The 16033-nt window shown below is 41.3% G+C and overlaps 1 protein-coding gene across 2 annotated transcripts in view; it reads left to right on the plus strand.

The window, feature by feature from the left end:
* Nucleotides 1-16033, plus strand: part of LOC123021689 (protein TANC1-like) — a 64236-nt gene that overhangs the window by 44976 nt on the left and 3227 nt on the right. For both annotated transcript variants that reach the window (XM_044426703.1, XM_044426704.1), the window contains 8 exons: nt 2083-2161; nt 5138-5271; nt 6450-6573; nt 6856-7031; nt 9156-9288; nt 9626-9717; nt 14749-14895; nt 15421-15521. In XM_044426703.1, the coding sequence (XP_044282638.1) occupies nt 2083-2161; nt 5138-5271; nt 6450-6573; nt 6856-7031; nt 9156-9288; nt 9626-9717; nt 14749-14895; nt 15421-15521 (986 nt within the window). The remainder of the gene's footprint in view (nt 1-2082; nt 2162-5137; nt 5272-6449; nt 6574-6855; nt 7032-9155; nt 9289-9625; nt 9718-14748; nt 14896-15420; nt 15522-16033) is intronic.

Consider the following 16033-nt stretch of genomic DNA (forward strand, 5'->3'; position numbering starts at 1 on the left):
AAGTGTATGCTACATGTTTATTTAACATGAAACTAGTTTTAAAACAAACATGATGTACCAGTGCAAGTGCCATGTTGAAACTGCTGTTTTGTGAAATGTCTACTTGCAGAAAGGAGCCATTGTGAGCCTTTGAGCTTCCGTGATTTCCTTCCTCTTCTCTTTTCATCCAGCAAAGAGATCTTTAGCAAATTCTCCCTGCTTTTCTCCAATCACAAGTTTCTCTGTTATCCAAACCAAAGATAATGGTGTCTAAGAGTTTCCACCTTCAGACTATGATTTCTGAAGCTGTCTTGCTAAACTACCCAGTCCATTAAAAACTGTGATTCCTGGTCTGGATGATGTGATGAACTGAGATTTGGGAAAAGCAAAATCTGTGGAAGCAAAGTAGAAGAAGCAGGGAGCAGGCAAGCCCGAGGCCTCTGACACTGCTTTACCACCCAAGTGTGTCTTGCTGACAGATAATCTTCTAGGACACTTACTAATCTCTTCTTCAGTGGAAACTTCCTCAGCAAATGTGCATCAGTAAAACCAACTGCATTCCCCGCTTCTAGAAAGGCTTCAGTAATGTAAGTGATTGCTGTGAATGGTCCCGACTTGCTTGATGGGAGTTTAGGATGGTACTGTAGCTATTGGACAGGCTGTACTTGCATCACAAGAAGCTCTCCGTAAAACAGTGGAAAATTACAGTAAGATTTCTGTCTCAAACATGCAGCTTTAAATAATTATGTAACCATAATGGAACACATGAGGATGCGTTCACATGGTACTGTTTGCCATCTGCCTTCTAAAACTGTGGAAGCTTCTGTGCATGTATTTATGGTTTATGCAGTCTTGATCTTCCATATTGTTTTATCATTGCTGGCAGGGTGTAAAATAATGCACTCCGTACTGGTTGTAAAGACAGGCTGTTTCTTCTGTACAAAATGGAAGATTTCCATTTGTTCTTAGTAAAATTCAAAACAGAGAAAAGTTCTTTTGAAACTGCTGCTGCTTGAAAAGTATGCTTCTTCCTAGGAAAATAGTACAGGAGAAATATATGAGTGCTTATTCCTCAAATTGCATTGGTTCTGTTTATTTAACAACAAACATTTATGACAGGATTAATACCATACCAGTTTGTTTTGCTTGTTTACATTTTTCTTGATTATATTGTCATATTTGGGAGCTCGTTAAACTAATTTGCCATGGCAAACATGAAAATGACAATAAATTTATAGCCATTTGTCTTGAGTAAGGCAAAATGACTTTGTATCCAAAATAATGGACTAGCATTGATGGACTCTGAGCTAAAGCAACTATATCTTTAGAAGATGGGCATATATAAATTTTCTTTTAAGTTGACATACCATAATGTCATGATACATTATGTGGATGCAATGTTAGTCCTGTTCTCTACCTTTACTGAGTTCAACTAAATCATCAACATTCAGTCAAGTAAAAAATAAGCACACTTACCATGATTTTAAGCAGGTTCTTGAAATATAACAGTGGTTTTCAAATTTTTATACTTAGGGAACACTTTACACAACGATATATCTGCTGATCAATATCCGATCATCTCCTGTGGAATTTCCCTTCACATTACAAAAAAAGATCTTGAGTGCATTCTGGGTGCTTGACTTAGGTGCTGGAAGGCCTGCTGGGCTTCACGAGCACCTTTATTGACATAAAGTGTCCCCTGGAAAGCAAACATTGTGCCACTGACAGCCGCACACTGCACAGAAGTAAGATTGGTAATGGTGGACAAGTTGTCTCTCAGGGCAGCCTGTCGATCAGGACTAAAGATTTCCTGGTTCAGGAATGCCAGGGCTCTCCAGAGCACTTAGAAAATCCCTCATTCTAGAGTCTAGCAAATGCTTGAAAATAAAGGGCAAAAGAGCTGCCTTCTGCATAACAAGTAAGTCTCTCTTGCACCAACTTAGGTCATTAACTTACAGAGGTGCTCTTGAATAAGTAATATGCCCGCTAGGTGAAACTCTCTCTTTGTATTAATGAAGTGCTACAGTCTATGACTATCTAAATACTTGGTTTTCTTGTTGTTTGTAATGTTGCAGCACATTAATATTTTTCTCATTTTGTCAGGTGGTTCAATTTTTGATAAAGATGGAAAAGGAGCCTAAAATTGACATCAATGAAACAGATACTCTGTGGGGAGAAACAGGTATGTACATAAAGTATTTTTTTCTTTCAAAGCAGTAATGAATTGCTGAACTGAGGGTACTTGTGTAAGAAGCGAAGTGTAGATTGATATATACCCATGGCAGCCAAGGAACTACAGCTGCTTAACAGTTGATTTGACAGTATTGATAAGCCGAGCTGAAAAAGCAAGGTGCCAATTTATTTTTGCCTCTGGTACTTCTTGGAGGTAGAAGTCAAAATGGAGATTCAGAGCTGTCATGCACGTTGGGGTCATAAAGATGATCTTTATCTCCTATCCCAGGATGCATCCGATCAGCAAGGAAAAGGGATGAGTGCAATCTGGGCTTTTCTGTGGACTTCCTTGGGAATAAGCCATGTTGAAATTAGTGAGACTTCCTTCCCACTAGACTGATCCAGAAAGCATGTTCTCTTTCTGTACAATGATACAATTTCTATACAAATACATGTGTAGACCTCTGTAGCTTTTACCTGTGCTAGTAGAATTAATTTAATTGGTGATAGTCTTGATTTTCATACTGAGCATTAAAATAAAGGGCATATGTTGAGGAACTGCTTTTTCAAAAAGTAGTTGGCATAGACCAAAATTTGAGGAATGGATAACAGGACTCAGTCCTAAACACAAGAGGATGAGCTTTACATAAGAAATTGGCCAAGTGCAATCCTTGCCCTCTCCGGGTAAGACTAAAAAGTGTTCTGATCCAGGTCCTGGAAGAGCTTCCTGTGCTTCAAACCCTAAGTTCTGAAATTGCAGCGCTGAGACCCTGAGCATCCCTGTTAGAGAGGATATCAGAAACATAGTGCCTGTGAAAGGGGAACACTATCAAAATGCCACATCAGATGCCACAAAATGTACTAGCCATCTTGTCTTATATATTCTGTTTCAGCAAATTCCAGCCATTATGTTTATCCTGCCTTTAAAAGTTTCCACTCCCTCATGCCAGTTACCACTTCCCTCAACATAATTGGCAGCAGACCAAAGATCTGCCAAAGATTATTAGTTATCATTTAGCCTAATGGGCTGCTTTCATATTTTCCATTCTGCATCAGTTGCTTGTTTAGCTGCTCATTAGAATTTATTTTCTATCTTGAGCTAAGAGTGGGGCATTCAGTTGCAAAGTACATTAGACAGAACAGAGGTGGGCCTTTTAGCAGAATGGAAGGCATTCCTGAGCATAGTTTTCCTGAGGATCTTGTTTGTTTAAGCCCTCTGCAAGCTATTCTTCAGTCTTGCTTTTTTCCGAATATGGTATACTTCAAAAACTTTGTTTTTGTATCTCAAGTGACCTGTGAATTCAAAAGCTGTGAAAGATAGTGAGATAAGTGTTTGTTTATATAACAACCTTGGTCTTATATATCCAATAGTTATAAATTTGAGAATCCTAATAAAAATAAAAATAAAAAATACTGTCAGATTGTTTGGGTCTAAACGCTCAACATAATCCAAAAATAAATTGAGTTATCCTGAGTGTCAGATGGTATTCTTAAAATAATCTGTTTCTTGCACACTTGCTTTTCAGAAAGAGAATTCAGGTATATAGGATCATAGAGCTGGGTAGCACCATGTAAGCCATTGAGTTGAGCTCCCAGCTTAGTGCAGGAATCCTGTTTAAAGCATCCATGACAGATGACTGTCTAGCATCTACTTGATACCTCCACGGACAGCCCAACACCTACCTAGGCAGTTCATTCCATTGTCTGAGTACTCTGGACAATGAGTTGTTTTTCTTGATGTTCTCCTTCCCTTATTTTCTGCTCAGTTTTGTGATTTTGACTGTTGTTTGCTCTGCTAAGCTATCAGTTAGTTCTCACTCAGTTTTGGGTTATATGCAGATTTGACAAGCATCTCTTCCTCCAAGTCATTAATACGATTATTGAGGAGGCAGGCCCAGGACCAAACTCTTTGGCACCCCATTCAATACCTCCCTCCAGTCTAGTGGTGTTGATGATATTACATTTATACCCCGCCTTTGGCAAGGTTCTCCTCCTCTCCATTTTATACCCACAACAACCTGTGAGGTAGGGTAGGTTAAGAGTCCATGACTGGCTGAAATAAGCTTCATGGCTGAGTGGGAACCAGGATCTCTGGAGTCCTAGTCTAGCACTCTTAACTACTACTCCACAGTGCTTCTGAAGAACCACTGACAAGCACTATTTGAGTAGGATTTTCTGGCTAGCTGTGGATCCACCTAGTAGTAATGCCATCCAACCGTCGACAGGCTTTGTAATCAGGATATCATGGGATACTTTGCCAAGATACGTTTACCTAGTTTGGATGACAGGACAGCCTGCACATACATGTTAATGTTAGGGGGGCCGTCATCTTGTGCAATAGGAAGCACTTTGAAAAAATCCTCCTTTTGAGATTAAGTCCCATAGGAAGCGTGCACTTCCAGCATTATCACCTGTCAGCATTTTGCCATCCACTCAGTCATGAAGCCCACTGGGCCAGGTGCTGCCTCTCAGCCTATCAACTCACAGGGTTCTTATGAGGATAAAATGGAGACGAGGAGAACTTTGTAAGCCTTCATGGATTTCTTGCAAGAGGAAGAAAGGTGGAGTACAAATGCAGTGTAATGATGATAATCTTTCCTGCATAGCTAGTTTATTGTTATCTTTGTGTTCCTTTTATTTCTAACATCTTTTTTGTTATTTATAGCATCAGTTGCCAACCTCAGCTAATTTGAGCTTTATTTTTAATTCATTCTGAGTAAAATAGTCCATTAAAACCCGGGGAAGGGGTTGGGGATGTGTCATTATGTAGCCTGTATCTTATGTCAAGAAAAGTGGACATCTTCCACAGCATACTGATTCAATGAGTGTTATTATTTGGCAATAGGGTTCATCTTGAAAACACATATTAATGGCTCAGTGCCATCAGCAGTAATCCATAGATACCCTTTGGTTAATGCCTTCTTTACTCTTCCCCATTCCGTGCATCTAATAAATCTTTCAAACTAAAACCATTTTTCCTCTTCAGCGTTGACTGCGGCTGCTGGGAGAGGAAAACTGGAGGCATGTGAGCTGTTGCTTGAACATGGAGCTCTAGTGACACGGACTAACAGGAGAGGAGCACTACCACTTTTCTGTGCTGTGCGTCAGGGACACTGGCAGGTGGGACAGAACTTTATGCATAGAACAGTCAGCTCCAGCTTCCTTTTGGACTAAGGGAAACTTCTGTACTATTACATTAGAAGTGAGCTGCTTATAGCCTTCTAGATGTTTCAGCCTTCAACTCCCATCATCCATAGTGAGCATAGTCAGTAATGAGGGATGGTGCAAGTTGTGATTCTCCAGATGTTTTGGCCTGCCATTGGCTACGATGGTCAAGGTTGTTGGGAGTTGCCTATCCGTGCCTTAGATGGAGGCGAGCATTCTTAAAATTGTTCTTGCTTTCGAAAATTATTAATCCTGGATTATTTATTTATGAAAACAATGCCCTGGTTTGGACATAACAATAGGACTTTGTCATTACCTGTAGACAACAGGGAGCATCCCGTCACTGCTGGTGCAACAGGACCGATGCTTGTAAAAGAATAATCTGAGACGTTTGGGAACACTTGTACCTTCAATGGGGCTGATCAGAGTAGCTCACCAAAGGGGGCTCTGCCCTAATCCATTTGGGCCTGGGGTTATTTTTTAAAGTGCCATTGCACACACACAATTGCCGATACTCACAGGCTCAGCAGAAGCAGTAGACATGAGATGGTCCCATGAGATACCACCGCTTGAGCTTGTGTTTGAAACAAGTCGGCTTCATAACCTGTGGTCTTCTCTCAACTACCCATGTAAAAGACTTGGCAAATTTTGTTCAGGTTCTGATACAGTGTGCTTTATTTGAAGCACATGTTTCCAAATGCCTTATCTTTGCAGAACCAAATGAGAAAGTGGGGGTGGGGGGAGTGTGTGTGTACAAGGCTCACTTAGGATTGTCCTCATTAACAGTAAACCAGGCATCATGGTATCCAAGCACAGCCAATATGAAATCCAAAGTTTGGTTGTGATTTGTCAGTTTCAATAGAAGTAAACAGACTAACTTTCTGCAGAGCAGAGAATCCACAGTAGCTAAACTTAAAATATTGTAATGACTTGAGTACCACTCTATGAACTTCACTTATAGAGAACCATGAATGTGATAAATGCGTATATGCTCATTGCTACATTTTGCTCCCCTACTGTAATTTGGGCTTCAGATGAGTAGGATCCACATATGGATTGCTATTGTTGGGATATGGCATGTATTTTATGGCAATTTTACAATGCTGTGATGGCAATTTGCACACTTTTTTCAGATTGCAAAACTTCTGTTGGAACATGGGGCTGATATAAATTTAAGTGACAAGCAAGGCAGGACACCACTCATGGTCGCTTCTTGTGAAGGACATTTGAGCACTGTTGAATTTCTAATCTCCAAAGGTAAAATGATTAACTGTTCAAGACTTTTAAAAATTGTCCTATTGATTTTTCTTCTATTTTAGGAGAGGCAAGCCAGCTTGCCACTTCAGTGTTCAAAATGATTCAAGCATGTTTTATGAGTTTATTCCAAAATCTATACTGCATGCTAAAATTATATAGTCTCTGTTAGGACTATGGTAGAGAAAAATCAATACAATTTTAAACTGAGGTTATTATATTTAAACTTTGGCTTAATGAGGAGTGTTTTTCCCTCAAAGAACACATTTCTGGTTTCTCTGTTAGGTGCAGATATTTCCTCTCTGGACAAGGAGGGCCTAACAGCACTAAGCTGGGCTTGTCTCAAAGGACACAAGAGCGTGGTTCAGTATTTGGTTGAAAAAAATGCCGCAATAGATCAGACAGACAAGAATGGAAGAACCCCCTTGGATCTAGCAGCTTTCTATGGAGATTCAGATATTGTAAGTCCAGTCGAACACTGTGCCTCTTATTAGCTTTCACCAACTTGAAACAAAGCCAAGCTCCTGAGATCTGACCAAACGGAATGCTAATTAGGCCAATTCAGGCTGCCTTTTTCATGCATTTGAGGGTGTGGAAATGTTTAAGGAAGAAATAAAAGAAAGATTCCTTTGTTTCTATCAGCATCTAGGAAACATCTAATGTAGGGTTTGTGTCCTTCATTTTGTAAAAAGTATTTGGTTGGAAGGAGGTGCTACACAATCCTTTGGTTTGGCTCCAAGTGGCTTCCCCAGGACAGATCCTAATGCTCGGTCATTCCATAAAATAAAGCTGGTGCAACCAAGGGAAGGGAGAGCAATGCCTGTCAAACTATATCATTAACCCTCCATGGACCTAATGGCAGTATTCATAGATTGTGTCTGTGACATTCAAAGCCAGCACTTGAGTTGCTCCAAGCATCTGCAGGCTTTCTCGGTGCTCCACCTGGTCTTCCAAACTGAGCCAAGTCGATGAGCACTCACAGACCCATGGCGGGGCAACTGGCAACCTCTTTCGAATCAGCAGCAGCACCAGACCAGAAGGCCAGCACCCTTTGATGCAGTTGCATCCACTCAAATGGCAGCTGCTCCTGGTGTGTGAGAGGGGCACTGCTTGCGGGGAGTGTGTGTGGCAGGGGAGTGCTGCACAGATACTGGGCATGCTTGCCTCGAATTTGGATTCTGGGCTACTGCAAAGCAGATTGGAGACTGGACAGCTGAGCCTCAGGAATCTGATAGGTTCCTACCACTGGACAGAGACTTCCCACATCCCTAAAACAATCCTAGAACCGAGTGCCCTAGTTCTGATCCTGTGGAAACAACCTACAAATGGAAGTCTCACAATGTGCATTCCCAGAACTTGTTGGTTAATTAACTCATGAATTGCCACCGAATACCATCCTTCTGCCTGCATGAGGCTATAAGATTGGAAATGTGCGTTGCTTGTCTTTTTCTGTTGCCTTACATTGAAATTATATTATGACTTGAGCAAGGTTTGTGAGTGTAAAGTAATTATTAATATATTCAAGATCAACAACCTTTTGGCATTAAGGAAGACTTAAAGTTCTTACAAATTTACTTCATTTTGAAACAGAATGGAATTGGTCAGTTAAGGCTTTGGTGTTAATTTGTGCATGCTGTAAGCAGCTGTTATGCAGGAGTTTTGCCACCTTCAGTCATGTGTGACTTAGGAAGCAATCCTGTGGCTGCTAAATGCTGTCTAGACAGGTTAGAGGCCCTGCTTCAGCTTTGGAAATGTGTCTCACAGTCAGAGATGGGACTCTACCCTGGCAGCCATGTTCCGCTGGCCATGCCTGTGAAATTGCAAGTGTGGTGAGACTCAAGGAATCCCAGCGGTACCTCAGCTGCTTCTCCTCATAAGTAGGGCCAAAGACAGACAGCCGGAATCAAATGTCTGTGTCTTCTATAGGGTGGGAGAGGTGTGGTGGCAGCCCTTGCCTGCGTGCTCCCACTGCTCTTGAACAGAAGCTTGGAGGGTTATGGGTAGCTGTGTTGGATGGCACCTTGAAGCTCCATTCATCAACACATGCTAGCAATCTGCATTGCACAGTTACTGATTTATATTGAATTGGTGCTTAAAGGGAATATTAAAGCCTATAGATTAAGCCCTCTTATCTCAAAATGTTTTTCATTGGCATTCTATACTGTTAAGTAGTCTCCAGCTTACATATGAATGCATGCTCTCCAGAATGCCCTGTCCTTCTTGGCCTTGGTCAGCTTTTATAAGCTCGAGGCTGTAGCTTTATTTATGGAATCAACTGATGAGGAGAGATGCCTCTTAGTCTGGTGCCTCAGCCTTGACCGCTTTGTCTTGGGTGACCCTGCCAGGAATGGGAGGGTCTGGCCTTGTGGCAGCATTGCTCTTGACTTCTCTAACATCCTCAAACACATGAAGGCATTACTCAGAAGAGGGGACTTCATAATGTACAAAGTTCTAAATCTCTTAGTAGCCTAAGAAATAAACAATGTTTTAGAGGAGTTTGTGCAAGAAAAATTCCTAGTAGATGATAGCCATTACTGCAAACATATATTTAAAAGAATGATATTCTTTTGTTCCATTATTTACAGGTGCAGTATTTAGTTGACAAAGGTGCGGTGATTGAACATGTTGACAACAGTGGAATGCGCCCACTGGACAGAGCGATTGGATGCCGAAATACTTCAGTGGTGGTCACACTGCTTCGAAAAGGGGCCAAATTAGGTTAATGAAAAATAACTCTTCTTGCCAAAACAGAACTGTTTTCTTTCTAAAAGGAACATTTACTATCTTATAAAAAACCACATTAAACCTTTTGTACTATACTGGCTTGTAAAATGCTATCTAAAACAATTTACGTATTTCCTAGTAATTCAGATTTTATCTGCTTTTAATTGGAGCAATTTAAGCCTCCTTACTGATTTTGAAATATTAGCAACCACAGTGGAGACGGAAAGGCAGATTAGTGAGAGCAGTGTGGTCCAAGGACAGCATCTGTTTGTGCTATTAATTTTGGTCTTGTTGCTCATTTTGGGTAATAAGTAAATGTTCTAAATTTCAGGTAATGCTGCATGGGCCATGGCTACTTCAAAACCTGATATTCTGATCATCTTACTGCAAAAGCTAATTGAAGAAGGAAACGTAATGTACAAAGTAGGTGGATCCTTGCTTTTGCTTTTAACATTGAATTTTGAGTAAACAAAACTCTGTCATACAACTATGGCAAAAAACGGTGATTCTCTGCGCTCTCTGGGACTCACACATACCGGCTTCTGTCCCTGTGCAGAGCCTTTTCTAGGCTGTATTGGAGCAAACATTTGGCTGCAGCAGATGCATGAATCTATAGTATTAAGATCAGAGTGTTAAAAGAGCAGATATGATGATGGCAGGTATCAGATTCAGGCTGCTGAACTGCTGCAATGATTGCAGCCTTCCTTAAATGTTGGTTTGTATTTCTTGAATTCACAAGACATCTGGTATAAATATATAAAGCTTGTTAGTGTAGCTCTTCTTCAAATGGCAGACTTTGCAATCAAATAAGAGTGCTCTCATCTTAACCCAAAGAATGAGAACTAAACAAGAGAAAAACAGCACTTATATGTGCAAAAATAACTTTTTCATACAAATGACCAAGTTGCATCTGTAATCAGTGAGCAGTAAATAAAATTGATAAAGTATCCAGGTGGTATTGGATAAATTAAAAAGGTATTGATAACCCAAGCGTGCTTTAACCCAAACAGATCTTCAGGGTGGAAATGTACACACTGAAGATCTTGCAGCCTTTGAAAAGAGGCTCCCTAACAAATTCGTAAAACCGTAAATCTAGAATAGTTTTCTTGTAAGGTATGTAGTACCTGAAAAATATGTGTCCGAAAGACCTGCACACAGCTAGGTATGGCACACTTTAGGTGACAGGTAAATTCCTGACCACCTTAAGGAAATATCATTGTTGTCATGCAACAGATACAATGCTAGTCGCAGTGGACATATAAGGACTAAACTACTAATATAATGCAAAAGAAGATTCTTAACAAATGCTAAGCAATAAGTATGTGAACACTTGACCTGTTTCCCATGATCGCTTTCAGTCACGGTCTCTTAAATAAGCCACTGTGGTTTGTGGCCCATGGTGGACAGCCACAAACACCAGTCCTGTAACCCATCCCCTGCTTGTAAGTCGCCACGCCATGCAACCCTGGTGAAGGCAAGTTAATGTGGTTAACAAAAGCATATGCAACAGTGAAGCAGCCCACGTGTTCTAAGCATATTGTTAACCACTCCAACAACAGCTCTGGATGAATCTACAAATGGAGTTGGGTTACAGAAAAGATACCCATTGGCATTTGGCATACGCCCCAAACAACAGTGGTTATTTAAGCTGCCATGGCTGAACACGCCTATTGCAAACCTACCCAAGGACCCAGTTTGAATGACTCAGACAAGCCACGCAGCATGTTGTGAGGTGTGATGTGCTGAGTGCCATTTGCATAAGCAGCATTCAAGATACCTTATTGTACTGTTCAAGCCTGGGCAACACACTGTATATATTGGCATGCAAGACAACCCTTAATAGCAAAGCAAAATTGGGGGTTGTTTTATATGCCCGACACCGGAAAAACAGCCCAAAATGCTGATCTCATTTTATACATGAGCCACCTTATACACCAATATTTACAGTATTTTGTCAGAGGGCTAAACAATCATCAGTAGCCCATAGGCTGTATAAACTTATGGTGGGCTTGTTTTGATCAGGCAGATCAGTCCTTCAGCTGAACTAGCCACTGCTACTTCGTGCTTTGTGTTGGAACATGCATGTAAGATCAGCAGCTTTTTCTTGGATAATAGCACAGCATGGTGGCCTTCACAAGAGTACCTTTAATCTCTGTTATTTACTCCGTGAACTTTTTGCTTTCCAAAATACACAAAAAGTAGTTTTCTTGTCGGAAACAATTTTCCTGTCCAGGTAAAAGATCAGCACTGTTTTCATATCTAATAAATAAATGGATCACTCCATGTTGTCTTTATTTTTTTTAAAGAGGCCAGTGTTATTTTAAGTGATGTGAAACTGCGACACTGCTTTTGAAGTGCAAATCAGAATAGAGGATCATTTTATTTACTTATATCCCACCTTTTTTCAACTCAAGGCAGTTTACGTAATTCCCTTCACGATCTCAATCTTATCCCCACAACAACCCTGTGAAGTAGGTAGGGCTGAGAGTCTGTGACTAGCCCAAAGTCACACAGTTGGCTCCATGGCTTGAACCAGATTGCCTGTCCCACACTCTCAACCAGTTCACCACACTGGCTCCAGAAAGATGCTTCAGATAAGAGGACTGGATCTGCAAATCTACGAATTGCTTCCCAGTTTCTTTATAGAAGTATCAGTTATGAAACAAAGTACAGATTGATAGTGGTTTAACCATGAAGGCATCATATTTTAATTTTCTTGAAAATGTTTGATAGTTTTATTAATGTCCTTCACAATGTACAGTTGTGGCTTTGCAAAAAGTCTTTACAGTTGCTCTGCCTTAAGTGTTTCTCTGCATTCTGCAAAATGCTTGAAGGTTTTAACATAGAATTACTGCTTGCAAAGTGGTATCCTGTGAGATTTAGTATTATATGCTTGCCATTTATTTCTGTGCAGACACAGATACTCTTCTAAGTGAAAAATGTTTGTAAAATGCAAAAATAATCTAGCAATTTAAAATTCCTAAAGCTTAGCTGTTCTGAGAAATAAAAAAGCAAGGCTATACCCTTTGTGCTGTAGTGGTTAAGAGTGCTAGGTTGGAAATCAGAAGATCTGGGTTCTAATCCCCCCTCAGCCATGGAGCCTCCTGGGTGACTTTGGACCAGTCACAGACTCTCAGCCCCACCTACCTTACAGGGTGTTTGTTGGGAGGACAAGATTGAGAGGGGGAAGAGGAGAACTATCTATCTATTTATTTATAACATTTTTATGCCGCCCCCATCGCAACAAAGCCTCAGGGCAGCTCAGAACAAAAACAAAGTATACAAATATAACAATTATACAACAAAAATATTAAAACCCAGTGCATCTCGGCTTAAAAGATTTAAAATCCTATAAATACCAATAAATTAACAATTAAAATAAGTTTTAAATAAAAAGGTCTTAGCCTGGTGCCGAAAAACAAATAACGACGGCACCAGGCGGAGCTTTTTGGGGAGCGCATTCCATAGATGGGGCGCCACCGCAGAGAAAGCCCTCCTCTGGGTACTCACCGTCCTAATATCATTCACAGAGGGTTCCCGGAGAAGGGCATCTGTTGCTGATCTTGGGGGGCGGGAGGGCATATATGGATGCAAGCATTCCTTTAGATACCCAGGACCCAAGCCGTTCAGGGCTTTAGAGGTCATAACCAACACCTTGAATTGGGCCCGGACTTCAATCAGGAGCCAGTGGAGCTGACGGAGAACTGGGGTTAAATGAGAACAATGCCCAGTCCCCATCAGCAGCCTGGCAGCTCTGTTCTGCACCAATTGAAGTATCTGGACCGTCTTCAAGGGAAGCCCCACATAGAGCGCGTTACAGAAAACTAATTGGGAAGTTACCAACGCGTTTGTCACTGTCACCAGGCAGTCGTTCTCCAGGAAGGGACGCAGCTGATGGATCAGCCAAAGCTGAAGGAAAGCGCTCCTTGCCACCGCCGTCACCTGAGCTTCTAGAGACAGCTCAGGGTCGAGGAGCACTCCCAAGCTGCGAACCCTGTCCCTCAGAGGGAGTGCAACCCCATTTAGGACAAGGCCCAAGTCCCCCATCCCGAGGCCCGAACCACCCAACAACAAGACCTCCGTGTTGTCTGGATTGAGCTTCAGTTTATTGGCCCTCATCCAGCCCATTACCTTGGCCAGGCCCCGGTTCAGCACAGCCACCGCCTCACCTGGATTGGTTGAAAAAGAGAGGTAGAGCTGGGTATCATCAGCGTACTGATGATTCCGCAGCCCACACCTCCGGATGACCTCTCCCAGCTGTTTCATGTAGATGTTGAATAGCAAAGGGGACAAAATGGACCCCTGCGGTACTCCATGGCATAGCTGCCATGGCGCAGAGCCAAAGTCCCCCAGCACCACCTTCTGGAATTGGCCGTCGAGGTAGGAGAGGAACCACTGCCAAGCAGTGCCTCCTACTCCCAGTCCCACTAGCCTATCCAGAAGGATACCATGGTCGATGGTATCGAAAGCCGCTGAGAGGTCCAGGAGAACCAACAGGGACGCACTCCCCCTGTCCTTCCCCCTGCACAGGTCATCGTACAGGGCGACCAAGGCAGATTCAGTACCGTACCCGGGTCTGAAGCCGGACTGAAATGGGTCCAGATAATCAGTTTCATCGAAGAGTGATTGGAGTTGTGCCGCCACCACCCGCTCTAGCACCTTGCCCAGAAACGGGATGTTGGCCACCGGTCTGTAATTGGCGGCCACCTCTGGATCCAGGGATGCCTTCTTTAGGACTGGCCGGACTACCGCCTCTTTTAAAGAGGAAGGTACCCGACCGTCTCTTAAAGAGAACTATGTAAGCCACCTTGAGTTCCTTGGAAGGAAATAGGGCGGAATATAAATATAGTACCTAAATAAAATAAATAGTACTCTTACAGTAGTGTGCTGTGTGATTGTGTATGTGATTAATGTGTCTTGTGTGATTAATTCCTATGCACCATTGCATGTGTGCGATTAATTCTGATGCACTATCAGTGCTTCACACATTACTATGACAGTGTTGGCCAAATTGAATTGACATTCCCATTATTTTGAGTGGATCTAAAACAATACAAAATTACCAAGTTTTGTCATAAAGCATTTATTTATGAAGCTCATGTTCCATATCATATGATGTTGCAGATCACTGGCTATACTCAGTTAGGCTTTAAGACATAGCATTTTTGACAAGTAAACCTATATCCAATTTGTCTTCAAAATTTACATTCCAGTTAAGACATTGTGTTTATCCAATGTGTATATAGCAAGAACCATTTGGCATTAGACTGCATGATCCAACATAAATATTTTCTTAGTGAAAGATCTGTTTAAATATTACTCCTTTTTAAGATACAATACAGCATTCTTCTTTTAAGTCTTCTTTGCAGTGGCTTCTGATGTAATGTCAATTTAAGATGAAAACAGCATTTTACAAACTAGATTGCCAAGCCTTTTTTGCTGTTGACCCTGCAGAAAGGAAAGATGAAGGAGGCAGCACAGCGGTACCAGTATGCTTTGCGGAAGTTTCCTCGAGAGAGTTTTGGAGAAGAAATGAAAGCTTTCAATGAGCTCAGAGTTTCCTTATATCTAAACCTGTCAAGATGCCGCAGAAAAACAAATGTAAGTTCCTTCAGCCAAGCATTTATCCCCTGTTGCAGAGCACGAGGACATCGTAGACAAATACCCTGTGACTGACCATGTCCGTTCAGGTGACATGCTAGGGAGTGCTCATGTCACTTCCCAGTAACAAGGTTCCATAATGATATGATTTTTTAAACAAATGTGTGAAAACAATGTTAATTTAGCTATTGTTATTTATATGCCATCTCTTTGCTAAAAAGCCGTAAAGGCAACACATAGCAATTTAGAGCAGTAACCCCTTAGAACAATACGTGTAAGGAAGTTAAAACTGCTACATAATGTAGAAGTGTGAATCAAAGTCAAATTAAACCAGCTGCAGCATGATACAGAAGTGCTTTGAAAGGATAAAGGGGTGTCAGCTTGGCTTGCAATACACATTCATACAGTAGAAGAGGCCACAAGGGCAACATCTAATTGCATGCAGAGTTGCTGTAGTACAGTGTATTGTAGTAATTTCTGTAATCATGTTAAGATTGAACACTTGTGCTCCTTTGGTTCTGGCAGGATTTTGGCATGGCAGAAGAGTTTGCTACCAAGGCACTTGATCTCAAGCCGACATCCTATGAAGCATATTATGCCAGAGCTAGAGCCAAGAGAAACAGCAGGTACTGACAGCCCCTATCTATCTATCTATCTATCTATCTATCTATCTATCTATCTATCTATATCTACTTACTTACTTACTTATTTGCTGCCGAATAATCTGATAGGGCTTTCTAAGTGATGAACAACAAGATACAGAATGAATTTAATTACAATTGAATAGAACATTACAATTTCTATGGGGAAAACATTGACTTTGTAGTAAAATTTACACAGGATGTGTAAGAATTTAAGAAGAAGCCCTATCTTCAAATAAGATTAGACACTCTTCACAATCCCTGCTCCCTATTATAGTTTGACAGCAGGAGGAGGACTTTTCAGTCTGTGTACTAAGCTATGCCCATTTCTCACTTAATGGCAATTCCATGGTCAGTACGTTTATAGTTATGCTATGTTTAATCCCAGTCTTAGAGTACCAGGATAGTGTTTTCAACTGAAGAATTGATAATTTTGAAGACACCTTCTATAGGATGGTCTTTGGGAGAAATGGTAACTTTACTGCTATCCAAGTCCT

This window comes from Varanus komodoensis, unplaced genomic scaffold (assembly GCF_004798865.1).
Source record: "Varanus komodoensis strain SLA01 unplaced genomic scaffold, ASM479886v1 scaffold171, whole genome shotgun sequence".
NCBI classification, from domain to species: Eukaryota; Metazoa; Chordata; class Lepidosauria; order Squamata; family Varanidae; genus Varanus; species Varanus komodoensis.